Source organism: Gossypium arboreum, chromosome 7 (genome assembly GCF_025698485.1).
Source record: "Gossypium arboreum isolate Shixiya-1 chromosome 7, ASM2569848v2, whole genome shotgun sequence".
In the NCBI taxonomy this organism is placed as follows: domain Eukaryota; kingdom Viridiplantae; phylum Streptophyta; class Magnoliopsida; order Malvales; family Malvaceae; genus Gossypium; species Gossypium arboreum.
In genome coordinates, this window is record NC_069076.1 from 91626649 (window position 1) to 91654449 (window position 27801).

Below are 27801 nucleotides of genomic sequence, written 5' to 3' on the forward strand. Positions count from 1 at the left end.
AGAAGTCCTAAGGGAGGACGCAGAGAAGAATGAAAAAAAGACTTGAAGAACGCCATCGGATTCATTTTAGAAGCGGATCTCCTTTAAGATTGAACACCTTCATTCAATTTCTTTAGAATTTTTATTTGGGTTTCTTTATGTTTTGTTGTTTTCCTAACTTTGAGATGATGTTATTCCATATTATGAACTAAATTCCCTAGACACCTAGGGAAGATGAAACCTATATGAATCTTATTTTTGATTTTTGAATTACATGATAAATACTTGATTCTTGTTCTCAATTATGTATGCTTATTTCGTGTTTTAATATTTTCAGGATATTAATTCATACTTAATGTGCTTATTTCAATGGAGCAAAAGTCTTTGGTTAAAAGTAGATCTAGCATAATTGAGTAGAGTTACATGCAATCCCAGAAATAGGATGACAAAAATCTATCAAATTAGAGTCAAATCTAATAGGGGAATCCATAGATCGAGTTATTGCGACAATAGGGGTTTTAATTAAAAAGAGATTTCAATCAATTAACCTAGAGTTAGTTGTTCTTATTCACGAAAGAGATATTAACATAATTTAGGGATTTCTACGGATCAAGGTGCAAGTGAATAAATCGTTTAATTCAGATTCAGAATAATAAGTGAAGTCTAGGTGGATTCTTTCCTAGGTATTGTCTATCTCATTGGTTTATTCGATTATTTTCTTACTTCGTTCTCTGTTGTGTTCTTTGTAATTAGTTTAGTTAATTTTAGATTAAAAACAATTCCTTCAATTTATCGGCTAGATAATCGAAAAATAGTAAGTACTAGTAATTTTAGTCCTTGTGGATATGATATTCCTGACTCACCATGGAAGAAGTCTCAACAGGCACAAAGCCTCGAGTGTTAGTAGTGAAATCGAATTCCAAGCCATCTTCCTTCGACGAAGTTCCGCCGTCGCTCGAAGGACCCGCCACAGCGTCCATCGCCCCTCGAAGAATCTGCCACCCCCTCTGCCGCCGCTACTGTTTTTGGAGTTGCTGAGCTGGATAAGGACTTGTTGTGTCAGATATGTATGCAGATAATCAAGGATGCGTTTCTAACGTCTTGTGGTCACAACTTTTGCCATACTTGTATTACAACTCATCTTCGGAGTAAGAGCGATTGCCCTTCTAGCTCTCAATTTCTCATTAACAATCAGCCTTTCCCTAACGTGTTGCTCAATAAGGTTTTTGATTTCATTTTTCTTAGCTCGAACTTTGTATTTTATCCCGTTTCCCAATAAGTATGACAGAATTAATTTCATAATAAGAGTTATCGGAGCTTCTGTTTATACAATTCCTCAAATATTCGACTTAGATATGATCGGAATCATCTATCTACTAGAAAGCACCAATCATTTTCGATGTCTTCTAACTCAAATTTTGTACTTAGTCAAGAGGAATAGTTGCATGATTCTTAATTTAGCTTATGTTTTACAATATTTTTCTCATGCTTTCGCTATGTACTTAGGATAGTTGTAATCCGTTTAGCTTTTTAATTAGAGGGTTGTACAATTGATTTTTCTGATTCTCATACTTCTTTTTTTACCTTTTGGAATTTAATACTCCTAGCTATTCGAATTCTTAGTCCAAAAAGCTACAGCTAATGGTTAAGAAGTAAAAATGAACATTGAACAATTGAAAATTTAGAATACCACAATAAATGTGAAACCTTGTTTTGGTTTGGTTTTAGATTTAGTTATCTTGTGACGATGACTACAATGTTTCATAAATAGGGAAGTTAAACTATTTTTTTTTTAACAATGCAAGTACAAGATAATTCGTATTTTGAAACGTTCTATTTCTACACCAGTTATACACTTTCTCTGTACCCTTTTGTAGCGTTTGAAGAAGACTTCAGCTTGTCAAATATCAAAAACTGCTTCCCTCGTGGAACAGTTTTGTGATGCATTAAAGTAGGTTAGTGATAAACCGTAATATATACATATTTTTACCCCATGCTTGGCATATTTATGGATGATTTTTCCTTGATTTCATTGAATTCAATGCTCCTAATCCTTTAAATTCTTTTTTATACTTAGGTGAGCATAGGAAGGCGAAAAAAGCAAGAAACGGACAAAAAACGGACCAAATGGGCTTAAAACAGTGTTTCACATGGACAAAGCACTTCCACACGGGTGATCCACACGCCCGTGTGAGTCACACGGGAAGGCCACACACCCGTGTGACATGGCCGTGTCGACAAAAAATCAACTCAGTAGTACACACGGCTTAAGCACCTTCACACGGGCGTGGCACACGGCTATGTCTCTGCCAAGCCCAAGCCTAATTCTGTTCAAAAAAATGCACTTTTGAGGGTTTTAAAGCATTCTAAAGCCTATATAAACACCCTAAAAGAGGATTAGAGGGGACACACAGAATTGGAGCCAGAAAATACTCAAGAACAGCCATCGCAATCACCTCAGAGCCAGGATTTACATCAAGACTGAAGATTTCCATCCAAGTTCCTAGAAGTTCTTTGGGTTTCTTTATGTTTTGTTGTTTTCCAAACTTTGAGATGTTTTCCATTATTATTATGAACTAAACTCCCTAAATACCTAAGGGAGATGAACCTATGACGACTCGTATTACTATTTGAATTATATGATAAAGACTTATTCTTATTCTTAATTGTGAGTTCTTAATTTTTGTTTTAATATTCCAAGGTATTAATTCAGGTTTTGATGTGCTTATTCAGTGGAGCAAAAGTCCTTGTTTAAGAATAGATCATTCATAATTAAGCGGAGTTGAATGTAATCCTAGAGATAGGACGACATAAATCTGCCGGATTAGAGTCAAATCTAATAAGGGAATCCATAGATCAAGTTAATGTGACAATAGGGGTTTTAATTAGAAAAGGGATTTCAATTAATCAACCTAAAGTCAGTTATTCTTAGTCTCGAGAGAGATATTAACATAAATTAGGGATTTTTACGGATTAAGTTAAGTGAATAAATTGTCTAATTCAGAAGTAATAAGTGAAGTCTAGGTGGGTTCTTCCTTGGGTATTGTCTTCTCTATCGGTTTTTCCCAAAGTATTTTCCAAAATTCATCTTTGTCGTAATCTTAGTTAATTAGAAAAATAGTTTTAGTTTAAAAACACACTTTAATTGTAACACCCCGTGCCCGAGACCGTTGCCGGAGTCGAACACAAGGTGCATATAGACTTAACTTAATTAATCTCACAGTCCATTTAAAATTTTCCAGGCAGGCTGGCAAGCTGCATCACTGCCACCCTAAAAATCATATCTTGTGTTCCAAAACTCGAAAATCAGTTTCGTGATTTTTCCCTGAAACTAGACTCATATTTGCATCTAAAATTTTTTTTCTAGAATTTTTGGTCAGGCCAATTAGTACAGTTTATTAGTTAAAGTCTCCCCTGTTTCAGGGCTCAACTACCCTGACCTTTGCGCATTACGACTTGGATATCTCCCTGTACAGGGATTCAATACTGGTGCCGTTTGTTTCTATAGAAACTAGACTCAAAAAGGAATCTATGAATATATGGCATGACTTCTAATTACCTTGGTTTAATTTAAAATGAATTTCCAAAGTCGGAATAGGGGATCCAGAAACCGTTCTGGCCCTGTCTCACAAAAACTTAAATTTATCTTAACATACTGTTCACATGATCATTTTCTTGCTTTCCTATGAAAATAGATTCATCAAGGTTCATTCATATAATTTATTCACTATTTAATTCCATTCCTACTATTTTTAGTGATTTTTCAAATCTACATCACTGCTGCTGTCAGCATCTATTTTTAAGGCAACTTTACCTATTTCATGATCCTCCATGGATCAACTAGAATTTGTCATACATATACCAAAAGTGATCATGAATGACCATTCCCATGGCTAACTGTTACCAACATTTCCATGCTCCTTAATGAACATATACATTCAAGATGACTATAACATTATGCTCAAAACGTATATAAGCCATTTTCGCATGGCCATCCAAAGTTTTACATACCAAGTTCAAACAAAACATAATAGCCTATACATGCCGAAATGTTCTCTTAGACCATCTAAGAAGAAAATACCAAAAGTTGCTAGCCGGTGTGATGACTTCGACGACGGTCCCGAGCACGTAAAATGGATCAAGAACCTAAATAAGCAACAATAAGCACCAAATGAGTACATAACTCAGTAAGTCATAAGCAATGCACTACCATCCATTAATAACATTATCATAAGAGGAAACAAAATGGAACGATGCTATTACTTCATCCAAACCGAACTATACCATAGTTCCTTAGACCTTTCGGTTCAATCTCACACCAAGTTACACATTCACATTCCATATACTAATCAATAGGATATTTGAAGCATTTTTATACATCATTTTGTTTTCGTTACAATCATACAACTAAATGGCCTTTCACTTATTCCACGATAATTCTCATGTACGTGACTTCAATTAAAATTGTCACATAGGTTCAACACTTACCAAGCTCAACTCCAAATATAAACATAGCGCCTATTAGCCATGAACTCAAGGTACTTACCCGATCCGCTGTCCGTGATCAACTTAATAATGTCGCACACTCAGTGTCAATAGTGATTCAAAAACATATAGTGAGTCCGCACGCTTAGTGCTATAAAATCAACTCGCACACCTAGTGCTATATAATCAAACTCGCACACTTAGTGCTGTACAAATTTAAAACCCGCACACTTAGTGCAATCTCATGATCATAAATGTTTATACCCGCACACTTAGTGCCGAAATCCACAACTCAATACATCTCACCTCTTTTCTTTTCATTCAATACTTTCATCACCACATACATACATGTATATAAATTTATCATTCCATTCGCATAATTACATAGACATCATGTCTATTTAAATCGATACAAAATATACGCTTAGTGACTTACTTGTGTTGGGTGAATTAATTCCAAGTCGGCTACTCGATGACCTTCGATTTCCCCTTGTTGGACGCCTCTCCTTTAGGATCTTGAGCTTAAACAAATAAATTAACTCACTCAACCCCTTTGCTACATATATTGGTATTCACATTTTAATGATTTTATGGCATACGAAACGGCATGGTAAAATTTTTATCTTGCTGCCTCGTGCTTTTATCTATTTGGCTAATAGCCATATGCTATCGCCCTACTATCAATAATCCAATCACACATGCATATATGTATATGGCCGAATGTACAAAGCTTAGACTCATCATCACCTATGCTCTTAATTGATAGCCGAATATGCATACATATATATATATGATATCAACTATACTATCATCTTTAATTCACCTAACACAAAATTTCATCTCATGAACACTTGACCGAATTTTTCCTAACCTAGCATGGCTTTACATATACTTGTAACATCCTATAAATCCACATTTCTACCTAAATTTTCTTTTACCTTTACTCTACTTCCATTCACAACATCAAGAGCACCATACACGTGCATCATTACAAAGCTTCACACTTAGCATGCAAATGACATCAACACAAACCTACCTTAGCGAAACTTAACTCATCTTCATGCCTCATCACCACAACATCAAACATCAAACATCAAACAAGAAGACAACACCCATGGCGAATATCATCTCCATCTCATAGCAAAGATTTAAACCATGGGCTAAGTAGAACTCAAACTAACAACTAAAACATGCATGAATCTCATGGACAACATCAAACATACCTTAGTCTAACAAACTCCCATGGCTGATTTTCTCAAGCTCTTCCCCCTTCTTCTTAGAACATTCGCCAAGCAAAGAAAATGTGAAAGGATGGACACTTTTTTTTCCTTTGTTTTCATCATATTTTCCTTTTTTTCATTATTTTATTCTTTCTAACATAACCACTAACCCAACATGTTTGCAACATGTTTCCACCCATAGCATGGCCGCCATCATGCTTAAATTTGGGTAAATTGACATGCAAACCCACCATTTTCACAACATGCACTTATAGGCCACCCTACATTTGCCTAGCACATTACTAAATTTTCTCACATAAGTCCTATTTGATAAAATTCACTTACAATTAACAAAATCCAAACATGAAATTTTCACACATGCATATGTACATATAATGAGCATCAACTATGACAGTTAATTATTTTTATGACTCGGTTTAGTGGTCCCGAAACCACTTTTCGACTAGGGTCAATTTAGGGCTGTCACATTAATTATTAGGCTAGATAATAAAAAGATAGTAATTACTAGTACTTTTAGTCCTCGTGGATACAGTATTTCCGATCTCACCATAACTATACCACTGTTCGATAGGTGCACTTGCCTTAAGTCGAATTTTTAGTTAGTTACATGAACACCAAGTTTTTGGCATCGTTTCCGGGGACTAAGATATTAAGAACGCTTAATTTTTATTACTTTAGCAATTATTATTTTTAATTCTATTTAATTTTGTTTACTAAATTTTCTTTTATTTTCTTCTGACAGGTTTTTATAGTTTATGAATAGAAGAAACCCGTCGGGACCATTACTTTTCGATAGTGAGATCGAAAGCATAGCTTGTAGAAACCAAAGAGAAATAAGGTGAAGCATAAGATACATAGAGGAAGAGCGAAAGGACGATATTCACACCATAACCGAGGAGATGGCTAAAAATCAGGAAAATCAGGAAGCCTACTCCTCGTACTATGTATGATTATGCTAAACCTAATTTAACAGGAACTGAATCGAGTATAGTTAGACCTACTGTTGCTGTAAATAATTTTGAACTGAAACCTAACACGATTCAAATGATACAACAGTTTGTTCAGTTTGATGGTTTGCAGGAAAAGGATCCAAACACTCATTTAGCGAATTTTCTGGAACTCTGCGACACATTTAAAATTAATGGCATTTCTGATGATGCCATTAGCCTTCGATTATTCCCCTTTTCATTAAGGAATAAGGCTAAACAGTTGTTGAACTCCATACCACGAGGGCCAATCACTACTTGGGAACAAATGACCAAAAAATTTTTACTTAAATATTTTCCGTTGGATAAAACGGCTAAATTGAGGAATGATATCTCTTCTTTTGTGCAGGGATCTAGAAATTCTTTATGATGCATGGGAGAGATACAAGGACCTATTGAGAAGGTACCCTCACCATGGGTTACCTTTATGGTTACAGGTTCAGACTTTTTACAACAGTGTGAACCCCTCAACAAGGCAACTTATCGACGCAGCCGCCGGTGGAACTTTAAACAACAAAACACCTGAAGAGGCTTATGAATTTATTGAAGAGATGTCACTGAATAACTATCAGTGGCAAGTCATGAGAACAAAGCCGACAAAAGCAGTTGATGTTTTCAACCTCGACGCGGTCATTATGCTATCAAACCAGGTAGAACTTTTAAATAAAAAGATTGATGGTTTATATGGTTCTACTCAGGTACATCCAGTGATAAGGTGTGATTCAAATGGCGGAATGCACAACCGAGATTATCCACCCTTCAACCCTGGCACCGAGGAGGAACAAGTCCACTATATGGGTAATAACTCAAGACCTTAAAATAATCTGTATAGTAACACTTATAATGCAGGTTGAAGGAACCATCCCAATTTCTCGTGGGGTAGTCAAGGAAATCAAAGGCCACAACATCCTCCGGGTTTTCAGCAACCACCTTACCAGCAGGAAAAGAAACTGAACCTTGAGGAGATGCTTACAAAATTCATAGCGATATCTGAAACACGTTTCCAAAACACCGAGACAGCTCTTAAAAATCAGTAAACTCAATTCAAGGGCTCGAGAATCAAATAGGCCAGTTGGAAAAGATGATTTTCGAACGACCACAAGGTAGCTTGCCGAGTAATACTAAAAATAACCCAAGGGAGCAGCTTAATGCAATTACTGTTCGAGATGAAGAAGGGTTAGTTGAAACTGAACCAGAACTGAAACACGGATTTGTGGTAAGTAAAGGTAAAGATGAGGTGGACCACAGCGAACAAAAATCGGTAAGAAGAGAATATAAACCTCGTGTACCATATCCCAATGTGACAGGGAAAGACCACACAGATGAACAATTTGGTAAATTCCTTAAATTATTAAAGAAATTACATAATAACTTACCGTTTATTGAAGCTCTTTCGCAGATGCCAAATGCAGTTAAATTTTTAAAGAAGTTTTTAGCAAATAAGCGAAAGTTGGATGATACGTTGCATGTGGAGTTAAGCGCAGTTTGCTCAGCCATTCTACAGAATAAGCTACCCAACAAATTGAAAGATCTAGGGAGTTTTATGATTCCTTGTTTAATTGGTAGTTTAGATGTTAAGAATGCATTGGCTGATTTAGGGGCGAGCACTAATGTCATGCCCTATAAAATGTTTAGACAACTAGGTCTTGGGAAACCCAAACAAACTAGGATGAGCATTCAGTTAGCAGATAAAACCATTAGATTTCCTAGGGGTATCATTGAAGACGTACTTGTCAAAATCGATAAATTTATATTCCCAATTGATTTTGTTGTTCTAGACATGGAAGAGGATAGTGACATGCCTTTGATTTTAGGACGACCCTTTTTAGCAGCTGCTAGAACTATTATAGATGTTGGTACAGGTGAACTCACACTTCGTGTGGGTGATGAAACAATCACTCTTCAAGCTCGTAATTCGAGTAGCACATTGAATATTAAGGGTGGTTGTATAAATCATGCTACTAATACTGATCATGTGGTGCAACCTTCTTTGCAGAAAACACGTTCGAAGAGCATAAATGAGCCATGTTCAAGTAAAACAAATGACCCATCTATGAAGAGCAAAGGCTACAGATCGAGGAACTAGATGAATGGAGGACACAAAAACTGAGAACACACGATAAACCGAAACTACGCCATGACAGACTCAATGTTTTATCAAATCAACTTAAGGTTGGAGATAAAGTACTATTAGATGTAGCAGACCCTCGTATTGCCACTTCTAAACCTAATGGAACAATCTCTTTTACGGTACTTAACATTTTCCCATACGGTACAGTCGAGGTAACTTATTCCAAATTCGGCACTTTTAAGGTAAATAGTACTCGTCTAAAACCTTATTTTGATAAGATTGATAGTACGAATGAGGAGTGTAAACTCCTCGAACCACTATGACTATGCAACAGAGAGGTAAGTCAAGCTCAGACTCTAAATAAACATTTCACAGGAGGCAACCCGAGCACTAACACCACTAACTAGTTCATTTTTGCTATTTTTAATGTTTTTGTGCAGGTACAGTGGCCCACACAGCCTGGACACACGGGCATGTCCTTGGCCGTGTGGAAACAGGGGTACAAAATCCCCAAATATCGAGCCACATAGTCATTAACCCGATCCACACAACCGTGTGACACACATAACCTGGACACACGGGCGTGTCCTAGGCCGTGTGCAAACTGGAGCTAAATTTTCAAATTTAAATAAGTCATAGAGCCACACGAGTGAGGCACACGACTGTGTGTTCGGACACACGGGCGTGTGAGACACCACACGAGTGTGGGAGAACTGACAAACATTGGATACGGTCATGCGATACGACCGTGTTAACCACACAGCCAGGATACACGGCTGTGTCTATAGGCCGTGTGATGAATAGTTATAAAATTTTCACGATTAACACGGGCTCAAATCGATCCACACAGGTGTGTGACAGGTCGTGCGGCCCAACACGGGTTTCACACGGCCGTGCCCCATTTTAAACCCCCCAACCTCCTCTACGATCGTGCCTCTCCCTCCTCCGGCCATCACCCACCACCGTTCGAACCCCCTCCCTTTCTCTTCTCTTTCTTTCTTTTTCTTTCTTTCTCTCTTCTTTCTTTCTTTCCTCCTTCTTTCCCTTTCTTCTTCCCTCCTCTTTTCTCCCCATTTCTCTCCTAAACACCGCAGGCCACATGGCCTACTTCCCATGGCCGTGCCCTCTTCCAACCGACCACCGCCACAGAGTCCCGTTCGACTGACCATTGCCTCGTAGGGTCCTTATTCTTTCTTCATTTTTTTCACTCTTTTATTCATCATTTATTTGTTTTCTTTACTATTTATTTATTATTTGATTTCCAACTTATGCATTAGGAGATGTTTAGATAATTATAGTTAGTTCTCCATATTTTAATAATGCCATTCTCTTTTATTTGTTACAATATACTTATGTTTACTTTCATTTCATGTTTAGTTACAACCATAGTGTTCCTTTCACTGTTTTGATTTATCTCAGGCTACTATTTCAATTCTTTGCTTATAGGTTACGAGTCAATTATTTTGTCTATTATTATTAGAAGTTTTTAGCTCGGAACTATTTTTCTATCTTATTTTCATTCTAGTTTTAAGTTTTTTTTAGGACTATTGATCTAGGCATACCGGAACCTTTAATTACGTACTTCCTTATTTATTGCTTAATGCTCTTCCTTTTTCAGATTGATTATGACAAACACACAAGGTAAGAAAACTGCTATCCCCGTTTCAAAAAAGTGAAAGGGTTCTGGTGCAATCTCCTCGAGCGCCTCGACCGAGACTCGTCATCCTCTACTTCGATTCTCCTCCAGCCCACAAGATGACTTGTTCCAGCTTCTTCGAGTACGACCATTGGGAATGGGCCGATGCATTGATTGGGCCGCTGATAAACCGTAATTTATACATATTTTTACCTCATGCTTAACAAATGTTATGGATGATTTTCCATTAGAATTGGTGAATTCGATGCTCTTAATGCTTTAATTTCATGTTTTATACTTCGAAAAGCATAGGAGAGCAAAAGGAACAAGAAACGGGCCAAAAACAGAGAAAATGGGCCAAAGTACGAAATCAACACGGCCTGGACCTCCTCACACGGGCAAACCACACGGCCGTGTCAATTTGGCAGACTCGAGCACGGCCTGAAGTAATCACGCACGGGCGTGTCCCTACCGAGCCCAAGTTTTGTCCAATTCGAAAATGGCTAATTTTGAGGGCTCTTAGGCATTCCAAAGCCTATAAATACACCCTAGAGGAGGAAGAAAAGGGAGACACAGAATAGGGAGTAAGGAATTACTCCAAGGAAGTCGATTGATCCATCTTAGAAGCTGGATTCACCATCAAGACTGAAGATCGCTCCTCAATTTCTCCTTCAGGAGTTTTAGGTTTTCTTTATGTTTTGTATTCTTTATTATTCTGAGATGTTCTCTTATTTAGTTATGAACTAAAACCCCTAAATACCTAAGGGGAATGAAACCTAAGACGAATCTTGTTATTATTTTTTAAATTGTATGATAAATATTTAACTTGTTCTTAATTGTGTGTTCTTAATTCTTGTTTTGATATCCCAGGATACTGATTCAAGATAAGCTCTTATTCAGAGGAGGAATAGACCCTGTCTAAGAATACATTTTTCATAATTAAGCAGAGTTGTTTGCGTGCCTAGACATAGGGTGACAAGATTTTTCCAGATTAGAGTGAAACCTAATAAGGGGATCCATAGATCGAGTTAATGCAACCCTAAGGTGTTAATTAGAGAAAGGTCTCAATTATTCAATCTAGGGATTAGACGTTATTAGTCTTGAATAGCGATAATAACATAACTTAGGGATCTCTACAGAACAAGTTAAATGAATAAATCGTCTGATTTGGAGCCAAAATAACAAGTACAGTCTAGGTAAATTTTTCCTTAGGTATTGTCTTAATTCAATCGATTTTCCCAAAAGCAATTCCCCAATTCCATTCTCTGTTCCTTTGGGTACTAGTACTTTTAGTTCCTTTGGGTTCGACAATCCGGTCTTGCTAAAACTATACTACTGTTCGATAGGTACAGTTGCCTATATCGCGATAATAGTTAGTTTCAAGAACGAGTAATTATAAATATTTAAAACCTATCACGAAATCACGCGATCAAGTTTTTGGTGACATTGCCAGGGAACTAAGATATTAGGAACGCTTAATTTTTATTATTTTAGCCATTTATTTTTCTTGCAATTTAATTTAATTTTATTATTATTATTACTTATTTTTTTCCTTCTCTTGGCAGGTTTTTTATAGTTTATGACTAGAAGAAACCCGTCAGGACCATTACTTTTTGACGAAGAAATTAATCGCACAGTTCGCAGAAACCAAAGAGAAATAAGGCTAAGGTTAAGATACACAGAGAATGAGTAAGACAATGATATTCAAACCCCAACCGCAGAAATGGTTGAAAACCAAGACAATTAGCTACCTCCTGCAATTGCGGTTAATCAAAATCCTGCTACACGCACTATGTATGATTATGCTAAACCTTGTTTAACAGGAACTGAATTGAGCATAGTTAGACCTGCTGTAGCTGCAAATACTTTTGAACTAAAACCTAACACTATTCAAATGATACAGCAATTTGTTCAATTTGATGGTTTGCAGGATGAGGATCCCAACGCTCATTTAGCCAACTTCTTAGAACTATGCGATACATTTAAAATTAATGGTGTTTTTGATGATGCCATTCGTCTTCGGTTATTCCCTTTTTCATTGAGGAACAAAGATAAACAGTGGTTGAACTCGTTACCACGAGGGTCAATTACTACTTGGGAGCAAATGACCGAAAATTTTTACTAAAATATTTTCCACCGGCTAAAACGGCTAAATTACGTAATGATATCTCTTCTTTTGTGCAAATGGATTTAGAAACACTCTACGATGTATGGGAGACATACAAGGACCTTTTGAGAAGGTTCCCTCACCATGGTTTACCGCTTTGGCTACAGGTTCAAATGTTCCATAATGGTCTGAATCCTTCGACTCGACAAATGGTTGACGCAGCTGCTGGCGGAACCATCAATAATAAAACACCTGAAGATGCTTATGAGTTTATAGAGGAGATGTCACTGAATAACTATCAGTGGCAAGTCATGAGGACAAAGCTAACGAAAACAAACGGTATTTATAATGTCAATTCGGTCACCATGCTCTCTAATTAGGTAGAACTCTTAAATAAGAAAATTGATGGTTTTCTTAGTTCTTCACAGGTTCACCCAGTAATGTAATGCGAAGCAAGTAGAGGTGGAACAAGCCATTCGGAATACCAACATTATAGCCACAACATGGATAACGAGTAATTAAATTACATGGGTAATAATCCTTGACCTCAAAACAATCCATATAGTAACACTTACAATGCAGGTTGGAGGAACCACCCCAATTTCTCGTGGGGCGGTCAAGGAAATCAAAGACCACAACATCCTCCGGGTTTCAACAGCCACCCTATCAACAGGAAAAGAAACCGAACCTTGAAGAGATGCTCACAAATTTTATCTCGATGTCAGAAACCCATTTCCAGAACACCGAGACAGCACTTAAAAATCAACAAGCGTCGATCCAAGGGCTCGAAACTCAGATAGGCCAGCTTTCCAAACTAATCTCTGAATGACCACAGCTTGCCAAGTAATACTAAACCCAACCCAAGGGAACAGCTCAACGCAATTAATATTCAAGATAACGAAGGAGTCGTTGAGCCTGAGCAAGAACCGAGGCAAGAATCTGTGGTAAGCAAAGGTCAAGGTGAGGTAGGTTATAATAAAAACAAAACGGTGAATGTCAAATATTAACCTCGTGTGCCATACCCCAACGCGACAAGAAAAGACCGCTCAGATGAACAATTTGGTAAATTCCTTAAACTCTTAAAAAAATTACATATTAACTTGCTGTTTATTGAAGCCCTATCGCAGATGCCAAATGCAATGAAATTTTTAAAGGAGCTTTTAGCAAATAAGCGGAAGTTAAAAAAGGCATCACATGTGGAGCTAAACGCAGTGTGCTCAGCTATTTTGCAAAATAAGCTACCGAACAAATTAAAAGATCCAGGGAGTTTTACGATTCCTTGCTTAATTGGTAGTTTAGATGTTAATAATGCATTAGCTGATTTAGGGGCTAGTATCAACGTCATGCCTTACAAAATATTTAAGCAACTAGGTCTCGGGAAACCCAAACAGACTAGGATGAGCATTCAATTAGCAGATAAAACTATAAGATTCCCTAGGGGTATTATTGAAGATGTGCTAGTTAAAATCGATAAATTTATATTTCCCGTTGACTTCATTATTCTAGACATAGAGGAGGATAGCAACACTCCTTTAATTCTAGGAAGGCCCTTTTTAGCAACTGCTAAAACAATTATTGATGTTGGCACAGTGAGCTCACGCTTTGTGTGGGAGACGAAACAATCACCCTTCAAGCTCGCAATTCTGGCAACACATCGGAAATTGAAGGTGATCATCTAAACCCTTCTATTAAAACTGACCATATGATACAACCCACTTTGTAGGAGATAAGTCTGAAGGAAGTACATGAGCCATTCTCAAACAATAGTAGCGGACCTATTCATTAAGAACGAAGGCTGCAAATAGAGGAGCTAGATGAATGGCGAACACATAAACTGAGAACACACGATAAACCAAAACTACTCCAGAACGAGCTCGATACCTCTCCAAATCAACTTAAGGTTGGAGATAAAGTCTTATTAGATGCCGTCGATGCTCACATTGTCACTACTACACCGAATGAAGAAATCCCTCTTACAGTACTTAGTATTTTTCCATTCGGTACAGTCAAGGTAAGTCACCCCAAGTTCGGCACTTTTAAGGTAAACAACACCCATCTAAAACCTTATTTTGATGAGATTGATAGCAGGAATAAGGAGTATAAACTCCTCAAACCACCATAATCATTCAACGGAGAGGTAAGTCGAGCCTAGACTATAAATAAGCGCTTCTCGGGAGGCAACCCAAGCACTAACTGTATTAACTTCTTTAAAATTTAGTTTTCAACATCTAACTTACTAACGGAGCACCTGAATGCAGGTTTTCCAGAGGGACACGACCAAGAGCACGGGCGTGCTTAGGGCTGTGTGAAAATAGGGCAACGATTTTCCCAAACACGGGCTACGATAAAATGCCACGGCTGTACGACATGGCCGTGGTCGAACCCGTCAAAACAACACGGGCGTACGACATGCTCGTGTGGAAGAACGGTGGGTAAAACTTTCAAATTAACACAGGCGTGGGTTTTCATACACAGGCGAGGGAGAAGCGAACAACGCCAGACACGACCGTGCAACACGGCCGTGTGCACCTACACCCTCAAGGAACATAGGCGTGTACTAACTGTCAGAGGCATCCAAATTCAAAATTCGCGAATCACACGAGCTAAAATTGGGGAACACGAGCATGTTACCTGGCCGTGTGCCTCTAACTGTATAAATACCCTGCACTATTCATTGTCTTCCCCACTCAAAAACCCTAACCCTACCCGCTGCAATTCCACACGGCCTCCTTGCCACGCCCTTGCACTGCCTCCAACTCTATTTTTGACGCCCATTCTCCTCTTTCTAGCGTTTGTTCACTCTTTTCTCATTTATTCTTACTAATTTCTAGGGCTATTTATCATAATAATATGAAATTTTTCATCTTTCTTATTCTTATCATACAAATGTTATATCTAGAATAGTTATTATCTTTCTCATGTTAAAATTCTTACTCATTATATGATTTCTCTACTTTATTTGATTATTTTGAAGTAAATATTCACGATTAGAATAATATATATACTCATGCCTTTAGTGTTAACATTTTTCATCCGTCACACATATTGCATTCCATGAAATTCGTTGCCATTTTTATGTCATACAATTTATTGCTTTGATTAACTTATTAGTCTTAGTAGTTGCTGAAATTATGATTGTTATTTTCAAATTAGCTTCATTTTACTTTGATCATTCCTCAAAATGAATTAATGGTTTTTTTATCGCAGGTACCATGTCATCTTCACGAGGAAAGAAAACTATCTGTTTCAAATAAACGGAAGGGAGCGTCATCTTTCGCGGGTCCAACCACGAAAATTCATCACCCTCTCTTGCAGTTCCTCTGTGGGCTCCAAGAAGAACTTTTCCAAATCCTTCGGGCTCGACCTTTAATTGCGGGCCGCTGCATCGACTGTGCTACGGTAGAACAAGTTCAATTGACTAAAGCAATTCGGGCCCTCCTAACCACCAACCCTTGGGAACTGTTCTTTGGGATCATCGAGCCAACATACTTTGAGATCACAATGGAACTATGCTCAATGTTCCATCTTTAGACCGTAATGACGAACTACGATGATCCTGGCACGGTCCAATTTCGCTTAGGTAAATTAGTCTACCAACATGCTCTCACTCGGCACATACATTTCTCTCCCACGAAGTGCTGGCACACTTTGGCCCCTGGCGCAGCCTCCTACAATCCTAGCCGCTCCAAGGCATCAGTTCTCCCTCCATCTCTAAGGTACCTACACGCCATTTTGGCTCACAAGATTATAGGACAGCGAGAGAGCATTGGCATCGTCAACACTCACGATGCCTACTTCTTATGGTGTATGTCGCACGGGCACGTCATCGACCTTGCCTATTTCATTGCCCTCGCGATTCAGCACCAGACGGAGCGGCATAGGAAGGGGGTCATCTCCATTAGCCCCTATGTTACTCGGCTGGCTCGCCACTTCAAGCTCCTCAGCACCGCGGCCCAAGAATCATCCCTTACCCTCATCGGCCAGATGTCTCCACAAGGCATCTCGAGCATGCTTAACATGAGGATGATCGAGAGGTGCTGAAGAACCTACCCTCCCCAATATCGTCTCACCCAATCTACCGAGGAGGAGGCCTACGAGGACATTCCTGATGATGTCCCTCCATAGCACGAGGACCCACCGACTCAGCCACCACCACCCTCTGGTCCAGTTCATGCGGCGGCTTCATATGCTGACATCTGTGAGTGTCTCACTCGATTTGAGCAGCAGTGTTTTCAATGATTTGACAACATTGATGCTACTCTACAGCAGATTTGTCAACACCTCCACATCTCATCGCTAGTCCCACCTCGCGAACCATCCAGTGATGAAGATGTTTAAAAACATTTATTTATTATTTTATGTTTTTAATTTTTATTAAAACTACTTTTAATTTTTATTAGATTTTAGAATTTTATTTTTAATTATCAATTTCGGCTATTTCTTTATGAGTAATTATTCTTCCTAATATCCCCTAAAAAGTTCCTGATTTTATCATAGTTATTAGAGCTCTTAAGCTCATCATCGCATAGGAACTAACAACTCCACCGGGAAAGGTTCTTCACGACTATCATATCCTGATCGACCACGACCATAGCTACCACTGGATATAATATCCTTTTGGCACAGGACTTATGGACTAATGAACCTCTACGACCGCCGGAGTATCCTCCTCCACTCTCGAACCGATTAGTCTCCAAAACTCTAATTCGAGGAATTCATCACACAGGAAGTTTCACTTCTCTCCCTATCTTATTTTTATATTCTCTTCAATATATCTATCTTTGTACATTGAGGACAATTTACATCTTAAGTGTGGGGGGTATTTATTTCATTATCAGAAAAATCCCTGAATGATTACCTTGTTCTCTTGAAAAGCTTTCATATCATATTTAGGATAAATTTTGATTGATATATCTTAAACTAAAACATAGGCATTTATGCATTGATTGTTTAAACTTAAGCCATTAGAGAATCAAACATGATAAGTTGATTTTTAAGAATTTAAAATCTTAGGTTGTTTCCCCAAAGTTTAGGTATTACTTTGAGATAGAATTCAGAAGTTTTAAACATCAAAAAGCCATAATTTTTGTGAGATTCTTGAGCCTTTTGAGCATCTATTAATTCTTTCATCTCACTTTTATTATTTCTTTGAGTGTGTCAGTATTGAACTGTTATTCTAGAACTTGCTTGATTATGCATGTCGAGACCACACCATTTGATTTGATATGTCAAAATGATTAAGGCACTTAGGATTAACCCACTCATGCCATGAAAAGCCTACCTCCACGATTAACCCCTAGTTAACCCCCTTGAGCCTAACAAGCCATTTCTTATATTACCCTTACTATTAACCCTTAACCTATTTTTTGTTGAAATCCCCTCAATTATTTTTTATCCCTATTTTTGTCGAGATTTGAGTTGATTAAATTGCTTAGCTATGTCTTGTTCTTAATAGTTAGTCTATGTTATTTAACTTGTTATTAAAAAAATGTGTATATACATCTTAATAGTAGTAATCTTCTGAGCTAAAGAAGTTTAATTCTATTTTCTGAGAAAAGTTATGTTGTACGTAAGTGATGATTAAATATTTTTCTAGTTAAGTAATTTTTCAACTTAATCTCGATTCTAACCCTTTCTTTCAGCTTGTGACCACACCCCCTAACCAAGCCTCATTACAACCCTCTAAAGACCTTTTGATTGATATATCATCTTAAATTATAGTGGTGGAGATTTGATTTTCATGCAAGCCTATGGTAATGACTTTTCAATTATTGACTATTGAGTGCTTCATTTATTGTCCTTAAACACCTCGAGTGATTTGAGTGAAACTTTAGTGAGGATGTGAAACTCTTTGGTATTCTGAATCAAAAGTAATTACTTAAATGAGGAGAGACACCTATGTTTGCATGATTAAATACTCAATTGGAATGTTTGTAACTTTTATGTTCTTTTATTTGAATTCTCAATGTATGATTACCTATGGATTATTCTGAGATATTATCGATAGAAATTATAAGTTGAGAAGAATTTATTTTGATTATGAGTTCAGAATTTTGCTTGAGGACAAGCAAATGCTTAAGTGTGGGGGTATTTGATAAACCGTAATTTATACATATTTTTCCCCCATGTTTAACGCATTTTATGGATGATTTTCCATTAGAATTGGTGAATTCAATGCTCCTAATGCTTTAATTTCATGTATTACACTTAAGAGAGCATAGGAGAGCGAAAGGAACAAGAAACGGGCCAAAAATGGAAAAAATGGGCCAAAGTACGAAATCAACACGGCCTGGACCTCCTCACACGGGGAGACCACACGGCTATGTCAATTTGGCAGGCTCGAGCATGGCCTGAAGTAATCGCACACGGGCATGTCCCTGCCGAGCCCAAGTTGAGTCCAATTTGGAAAAAACTAATTTTGAGGGCTTTTAGGCATTCTAAAGCCTATAAATACACCCTAGAGGAGGAAGAAAAGGGAGGCACAGAATAGGGAGTAAGGAATTACTCCAAGGAAGCCGATTGATCCATCTCAGAAGCTGGATTCACCATCAAGACTGAAGATCTCTCCTCAATTTCCCCTTCAGGAGTTTTGGGTTTTCTTTATGTTTTGTATTCTTTATTATTCTGAGATGTTTTCTTATTTAGTTATAAACTAAAACCCCTAAATACCTAAGGGGAATGAAACCTAAGACGAATCTTGTTATTATTATCTGAATTGTATGATAAATATTTAACTTGCTTTTAATTATGTGTTCTTAATTCTTGTTTTGATATCCTAGGATACTGATTCAAGATAAGCTCTTATTCAGAGGAGGAATAGACCCTGTCTAAGAGTACATTTTCATAATTAAGCGGAGTTGTTTGCGTGCCTAGACATAGGGTGACAAGATTTTTCCGAATTAGGGTGAAACCTAATAAGGGGATCTATAGATCGAGTTAATGCAACCCTAAGGTGTTAATTAGAGAAAGGTCTCAATTATTTAATCTAGGGATTAGATTTTATTAGTCTTGACTAGGGATAATAACATAACTTAGGGATCTCTACGGAACAAGTTAAATGAATAAATCGTCTGATTTGGAGCCAGAATAACAAGTACAGTCTAGGTGGATTTTTCCTTAGGTATTGTCTTAATTCAATCGATTTTCCCAAAAGCAATTCCCCAATTCCATTCTCTGTGAATTCTTAGTTTAGATAATTAGTTAGTTAATACAAAAACCTCTTCATTCTTAGGCTAGATAATAAAAAGACAGTCATTACTAGTACTTTTAGTTCCTTTGGGTTCAACAATCCGATCTTGCTAAAACTATACTAATGTTCGATAGGTTCACTTGCCTACATCACGATAATAGTTAGTTTCAAGAATGAGTAATTATAAATATTTAAAACCTATCACGAAATCACGCGATCAGCCACTTTGGAGCAGGTCCAACTGGCTCACCTTGTCCGTTTCTATCTCGATACTACGCTATGGGATCGGTTCTTTACAATCATCGAGCCCACATATTCAGAGCTGACATTGGAATTCTGCACTACTTTCCACCTACTACACGTGATGAATACACATGACGAGGCTGGTACCATCATTTTTAGACTTGGTGGACTTGTCAGGCATATGAGTGTACCCGAGTTTGGAGTTGCTTTGGGCCTCTACACGGAGGAGTTCATGGCTTCAGAGAATTTCCTACAACTTCACTGTCACATATACTATTCACTATTTTCCTGTTGGACCGACCTTACGGTGAGCACAGTCCCCTATGATGCAAGTCACTAAAAGGCGACTTCTCTACCTCCAGCACTACGCTACATTCATGCCATCTTGGCTCACACTTTGACTGGGAGGAGAGAGAGCACTGAAGTAGTTAGCACTACCGATGCGTACTTCTTATGGAGCATGGCGACTGGCCATGTATTTGACTTAGCATATTTCATCACCCTCGCCTTCGCCACTAGACAGATCGCCATTGGAGGGGCCCCATCTGCCTTGGCCCTTACGTGACTTGCCTCTCTCGACATTTTGGCCTCTTCGACACTCTAGACATGTCATCAACACTCATACTAGTCGGCCAGATGTCTCCTAAGGGAATTTCCAGCATGATCCATATGAGGATGATAGAGCGACGTCGTGGATTCGACCCCCCTCAGTACCAACTCGTTCAGCCTGATGACCAAGATGAGCCAGAGGACATTACTGATGATGTCCCTCTGCCTCACAAGGATTCACCACAACCACTACCATCGAGTCATCGACATACTCCCTCTATTGTGAGCTTTCGAGGAGTGTCATTTGAGGAGTTTACTGATTTCCGTCAGTACTGTGCTCAGAGGTTCGACAGTCTTGATCTAAGGTTCGACAGTATCGATGAGACTTTGCGGCAAATTCGCGAGCACCTTCATATCGCTCCTCCAACGCCACTCGCTCACGACACTAATGATGAGGACCTTTAAGTCCATCTATTTTATTTTTATTTTTATCTTTATTTTTATTTTATCTTTATTTTATTTATTTTTGAAGACTTATGTTTTTAGATTTTGAACTATGTTTATCTTAATGGTTGTTATCGAGTAAGCCTTAATTCTCTTCTACAATGATGTTTATTTTCTTATTAGTAACTCAGAATCACGTCGTTCATTGGTCATATCTACAAATCCAGCCTTCGCTATTCCAAGGATTTCATCCAAAAATTCAGGGAAGTTTCACTTTTCTCCTTTTCTTTTGATATTATGCTTATATTAATATTATGTATCTTTGTACATTGAAGACAATGTACATCTTAAGTGTGGGGAGGGTATTTATATGATTATCAGAAATCCCTGAATTTTTATCTTGTTCTCAAATAATTTTCTCATATCAGTATTAGAGTGAATTCTGATTGATTTATGATTTCTATTATGTTTTTGAAGTAAATCATAGGCAACTGTGCATTGATTTTTTAAACTTTAAGACATTAGAGAATCGACTATGATAAGCTGAAACTTTTGAGAAATAAAATTGCTAGGTTGTTTCCCTGAATTGAGGTATTATCTTGAAGTTTTGAATTTACAAGGATTGACGTCAAATACCTATAATTTTCGTGAGATTTTGAGCCTTTTAGAGCATATATCTTTCTTGCTCACTGATTTTATTGGTTATGAGTGTGTCAACATTGATTTGTTATTCTAGAACTTGCACCGATTATACATGTCGAGACCACACCCTTGATTTGATATACTAAAATGATAAAGGCACTTAGGTTTTAACCCATTTACCCCATAAAAAGCCTACCCTCATAATTAACCCTTAGTGAATCTCTTTGAGCTTAACAAACTATTTTTTTTAAAGTTACCCTAAATTTTAACCCCTATATCATATTTTTTGATTCGTTGAGAATTTTTCCTAATTTATTGAGTCCCTTTTTGTCGAGATTTGATTTTGTTAATTACCTAACTATTGTCTTTCTTTCGAATCTTATAATTTTCTCTTATATAATTATTTTATTAAAAAAGGTTATATTCATTTAGTTACATATTGTTCTAAAGAGCTTGGATAGATTAAAATCATTATATTGAGAGAAGAAAGCTCATTTCATTTGTTTTGGATAGTTTGACTTCGGCAATCATTTGTAATTCAGTAATTAACTTTATTTTTCTAAGTTTGGTAATTTATTGAGTTAATCTCGATTCTAATCTTCTTTTTCAGCTTTTATTCACACCTTTAACCCAAGCCCCATTACAGCCCTTTTAAAAACCTTTTGATTTGTGTATCATCTCATTTATAGTGGTGGAGATTTGATTTTCATGCAAGCTTATGGTAATAACTTTTCATGTGTGACTATTGAATTCTTAATTGTTAAACCTTAAACACTTTGAGTGATTTGAGTGAACCTTTAGTGAGGATGTCATCCCTTGTCAAATTTGGAATTAAAGATAATTACTTAGATAAAGGGAGATGCCTATGATTTTATGATTAAAATGCTCAACCTTGATCAGTTGAAACTTTAATGTTCTTTTAGTTAAATGCTCAATGTATGATTGCTTGTGAATTATTTTGAAACATTATTGATGAAAAGTATAAATTGAGAAGGATTTATTTTAATTGTGAGTTGAGGATTTTGCTTAAGGACAAGCAAATGCTTAAGTGTGGGGATATTTGATAAACCGTAATATATACATACTTTTACCCCATGCTTGGCATATTTATCGATGATTTTTCCTTGATTTCATTGAATTCAATGCTCCTAATCCTTTAAATTCTTGTTTTATACTTAGGTGAGCATAGGAAGGCAAAAAGAGTAAGAAACGGACTAAAAAAGGGCCAAATGGGCTTAAAACAGTGTTTCACACGGCCAAAGCACTTCTACATGGGTGATCCACACGCTCGTGTGAGTCACACAGAAAGGCCACACGCCTGTGTGACATGGCCGTGTTGACTAAAAATCAACTCAGTAGTACACACGACTTAAGCACCTTTACACGGGCATGGCACACGGCCGTGTCTCTGCCAAGCCCAAGCCCAAGCCTAGTTCTATTCGGAAAAGGGCACTTTTGAGGGTTTTGAAGCATTCTAAAGCCTATATAAACACCCTAAAAGAGGATTAGAGGGGACACACAGAGTTAGAGGTAGAAAATACTTAAGAACAACCATCGGAATCACCTCAGAGCCAGGATTTACATCAAGACTGAAGATTTCCATCCAATTTCCTAGAAGTTTTTTGGGTTTCTTTATGTTTTGTTGTTTTCCAAACTTTGAGATGTTTTCCATTATTATTTTAAACTAAACTCCCTAAATACCTAAAGGAGATGAACCCTATGACGAATCTTATTACTATTTGAATTATATAATAAAGACTTATTCTTATTCTTAATTGTGAGTTCTAAATTCTTATTTTAATATTCTAGGGTATTAATCCAGGTTTTGATGTGCTTATTCAGTAGAGCAAAAGTCCCTATCTAAGAGTAGATCATTCATAATTAAGCGGAGTTTAATGCAATCCTAGAGATAGGATGACATAAATCTGTCGGGTTAGATTCAAATCTAATAAGGGAATCCATAGATCAAGTTAACACGACAATAGGGGTTTTAATTAGAAAGAGATTTCAATTAATCAGCCTAAAGTCAGTTGTTCTTAGTCTCGAGAGAGATATTAACATAAATTAGGGATTTCTACGGATTAAGTTAAGTGAATAAATTGTCTAATTTAGAAGTAATAAGTGAAGTCTAGGTGGATTCTTCCTTGGGTATTATCTTCTCCATCGGTTTTTCCCAAAGTATTTTCCAAACTTCATCTTTGTCGTAATCTTAGTTAATTAGATAAATAGTTTTAGTTTAAAAACAAACTTTAATTCTTAGGCTAGATAATAAAAAGATAGTAATCACTAGTACTTTTAGTCCTCGTGGATACTATATTTTTGGTCTCACCATAACTATACTGCTGTTTGATAGGTGCGCTTGCCTTAAGTTGAATTTTTAGTTAGTTACACAACCATCAGTTAGTTACAGTAAAACACATTTTTTTAATCTTACTTTTCTAATCAACCAAAATTTTGCTTTTTTAGACTATATAGGGCATTTTATATTATCTACATTATTTATACTAGTTAGTATTTACTTCTTGTCCGAGTAACAGGATTTAAGGTCATTTAAGGTATTTTGCATTTTCTAGGGCCTTACAGTTTAGTTGAGAATGCCTATTAGATAGTTGATTATATAGTTGTTGATATTTGAGAATTTTTATTAAGATTTCATATTGCTTCTTGAATCTTTCAATTTCGAAGTACTTATTCTACATAAATTATTCTGGGTTTTTCCGAGACAATAAATTTACAGTTAATCTTACTTTCCTTTTATTAACCAAGTATTTGTCACTTAAGAGCCATTTTTCTTAATCAACCATATCCATAGATGGTAATCAATTCATGTTTACATGTAATCTATACAAAATTGATGCATCCATATAATTATATATTCAGGAGTTCATGCATCATGAATATATTCCAAGTTTCGGTAGGGGTATTCTGCAAATGATGTTTCTCTTTGTTTGACACACACTCGCACCCTACAATAAATACATTACGAGTGCAGCTTTTCTTACCATACATGTGCCATGCATAAAGAAGTCCCGCTAAAGTAAGTGCACTAGTTGATTTACAGACTTAGTCTTTCATTCCAATCAATTTGGTGCTTTACTTGTTGTCTAAGGTACTTAAGTTGTGTTTGCTAGGCAATGTGTTACAGAGGGTAGTACAAGAATTTTCTTATACCATGTTTGGTACCGAAGAAAATATATGGTCATTACTAGAAACTCTGTTTGCATCTTGAAACTTCTAATTAGTGATAATGGGTTTTCCTATAGGTGGAAGAAAGACCTAAAATGTGAATTGTCACTTTTTAACCCTAAAATGCGAATTGAGTCACCTTTTACCATAACTTTGACCGTATCTGAGGTGAATTTTCATGAATAATAGTTTTTAATGTGCTATTTATTTCTATGTTGCTCTTAACTAAAAATGCATCCAATGTCTTCTTCAAATGGAGCAATAGTAGATTAGGTCATAGTTTCTTACAGTTGAGCTTCTTTTTCCTATCTAAATTTGATTCTTTTGTGTTCTGGAAACAGCATTATGAAATTTCAATTAAGGAACTGGACAACCTTTTGTCCCTCCTTGCAGAGAAGAAAAGAAAAACGGAACAAGATGAAGCTGAACGAAATATGCAAATACTGCTAGATTTCTTGAATCACTTACAAAAGCAAAAAGTTAATGAATTGAATGAGGTTGGTTCTCATGTACATTAAACCACTATTTTATTTTGGTTAGCTAATTTTTGTTCCATTAATCCACCCAATTTTTTCTTCAGTTGGACTGATCATTACTGGATATCGTTTTATTATATGTTGCATCAAATGTGGCATTTCTTCCTCAGTAGCTCTATGATATTCCCTTGCTTCAGCAATTAGCTTCCTCTAATCTTAGTTTAAAGGTTCTGTGCACATATTGGTACAAATAACTACACTGGTTGAAAAGTATTTTGATCAAATTTTCTTTTAATACAAAAATATTCTTTTCCCTTTCTGTAGGTGGAAACTGATCTTCACTTTATTAAAGAGGACATAAATTCGGTGGAGAGGCATAAAATAGATTTGTATCATGCAAGAGATAGATACTCACTGAAATTGAGGATGCTTGGAGATGATTCTAGCACTAGAAAGCCATGGGATTCATCCATAGAAAGGAACAATAGTGGAATTACCTCTAGTTCTCTTAATGTCAGAGTAGGTATGTCTGCAAGGAACCTTCAAAACAAGAAGTCAGATGGAAAGACACAGGTGAGTGGCCAGGAGCTCAGCGAAAAGATGCTTTAAGTGAAGCAGGCTCACAGGGTTTCAATCAATCAGGTCTTTCTATTGCAAGAAAAAAGCGGATTCATGCCCAGGTTTGTGATTTTAGAGGGTTTTAGTGGCTAATTTTTGTTTTATATATGATTGTTTTTAGCTGTTGTTGACTATAATGAAAAATGACTTAAATTCCATTTGGTCAGCTTAGAAAAGAAAAAAGCGGCAAAAACATTTTGTCCCTTAACATTAATTCCTCCGCTTGGCTTGATTAAACCTTATCTAAAACAAATTGAGGTTTGTACTTTTCTATTGTTGCACAGAGCTCTGTGAATCACATAAAAGGATCGCCTTGGTCATATGCTAACACCATCCTCTCTTACATTTTGGACTCAAGTGATTGGTTTCTGATGGAATGTTATGATATCATGGATATATGGCTTGCCATTAACAATCAGATGCTCAAGCTATCAAGGAATCTTACATAGTTTGATTTGGAGAACAAATTGACGTTGAGTGGTTTTATTGTAAACAGTTTGAGCCTGACTTTTTGCAAAATTAACTTCTAAATTTTTAGCCTGTTTTTGTAACTATCTGGAAAAATAAGTGTTCTAATTGGTTTATTTATCCAGAGTTGTCATTTATGGTTGGCTCAGCTCAAACCAATAAAACATTATTGGGTTATTATTCCTCCCATGCCTAAATTTAGTCATTTTTGAGCTTTGGCTGCAGATCAATGACCTTCAAGAATGTTACCTACAAAAGCGGCGTCAGTTGGCAAACCAACTACATATTAAACAAGAAAGAGATAAGAATTTCATTCACAATGAGGGTTATAATGCAGATATTGCAGACTTTCAGTTCGTGCTGAATACTTTTACTCAATACAGGTATGGATGTTAACTCTTAGCTCTGTAGTGGAAACAATTTGATACTAACACCTTCCATCTCCCTTCTCCATTTTCCTATTGTACTCAGAGTTTATCATCAATTTTTTCTTTTTTGATTCTTTCCTAACAGTTGACTTCAAGTTATTGCTGAATTGGGGCTTGGAGATCTCTTTCATTCAGACAGTATGTTGATCATTGGCCTGCAATGCAACATGTGACCAGCAGTAGGGATAGCAGCAGCTCACTAAGCAAACTAGCATTGGAGCTGAACTGAGAGCAGCAACCAGTTTGCTTTGTTTTGTTTGTTTTGGTCCAATTGTAACTTTTTTTTTAATTTACTTGTATCATGTTGTTAAAGTTGGTAGGATTAGTTTTGATTTGAATGTTGATGTAATAGTTGTTATGACTGTAACAGGCCGATTTACGGCCTAAACAGAATGATGGTTTTAGAACCACGAATTTGAAGTCAAAAAATTTATTTCAATTAAGTTTTAAGGTTTATTTATTGATTAAAATATTGTGTAAAAATATCGTTAAGTAATTTTATTGATAAAGTGCTTAATTGGACTTTTAGGACTAAATTGCAAAAGTTGCAAAATATGTGTTCTAATTCATAAGTACTTGATTGAAATGGGGGTTTAAAGAGGAGGTCCTTAAATAATTTTATTGATAAAGTGCTTAATTGGACTTTTAGGACTAAATTGCAAAAGTTGCAAAATATGTGTTCTAATTCATAAGTACTTGATTGAAATGGGGGTTTAAAGAGGAGGTCCTTAAATGGCAATTAGACCATTATATTTCGTTTGGACAAAAATGGGCATGAATAGGACAAAATTTTAAAGAAAGGCCTTAAGGCCATTTTAGTCATTTGGTAATTAAAAGAAATAAAAAGGGAAAATAAAGCCAAAATTGACTCATCTTTTTCATGGAGGCCGAAATTAGCATGGGGGAAGCCATGGCTAGGGTTTTCAAGCTTTCCAAGCTCAATAGTAAGTCCGTTCTAGCCCCGTTTTTCAAGTTCTTTACGATTTTGGAATCCCGGTAACTTGATTAAGCTTATTCTAGCAATAATTTAAGCTCGGGTTTATATTTGGAAAA

General features: G+C 36.7%; 1 protein-coding gene and 2 non-coding genes across 3 annotated transcripts; 1 reads left to right on the top strand and 2 right to left on the bottom strand.

The window, feature by feature from the left end:
- Window positions 1–7007: 7007 nt before the first annotated feature.
- On the bottom strand, window positions 7008–7112 carry LOC128295981 (small nucleolar RNA R71). Its single transcript, XR_008286528.1, has one exon. It is a non-coding gene; the product is annotated as a small nucleolar RNA R71 (small nucleolar RNA).
- A 5437-nt stretch (window positions 7113–12549) lies between these two features.
- LOC128295656 (small nucleolar RNA R71) lies at window positions 12550–12656 on the bottom strand. Its single transcript, XR_008286216.1, has one exon. It is a non-coding gene; the product is annotated as a small nucleolar RNA R71 (small nucleolar RNA).
- A 12225-nt stretch (window positions 12657–24881) lies between these two features.
- On the top strand, window positions 24882–26977 carry LOC108476123 (E3 ubiquitin-protein ligase COP1-like). Its single transcript, XM_017778228.1, has 5 exons — window positions 24882–24926; window positions 25100–25255; window positions 25559–25807; window positions 26546–26703; window positions 26884–26977. Exons 1-5 carry the CDS (start codon window positions 24882–24884, stop codon window positions 26975–26977), a joined length of 702 nt encoding a protein of 233 aa, XP_017633717.1.
- The last annotated feature ends 824 nt before the right edge of the window (window positions 26978–27801 follow it).

Excerpts from the sequence above, each read along its gene's own strand:
- LOC108476123 (XM_017778228.1), top strand. The coding sequence starts at position 24,882 with ATGCGAATTGAGTCACCTTTTACCATAACTTTGACCGTATCTGAG. Across the intron at positions 25,808-26,545 it reads AGTCAGATGGAAAGACACAG|ATCAATGACCTTCAAGAATG; the intron begins GTGAGTGGCCAG and ends CTTTGGCTGCAG. Across the intron at positions 26,704-26,883 it reads AATACTTTTACTCAATACAG|ACAGTATGTTGATCATTGGC; the intron begins GTATGGATGTTA and ends TCTTTCATTCAG.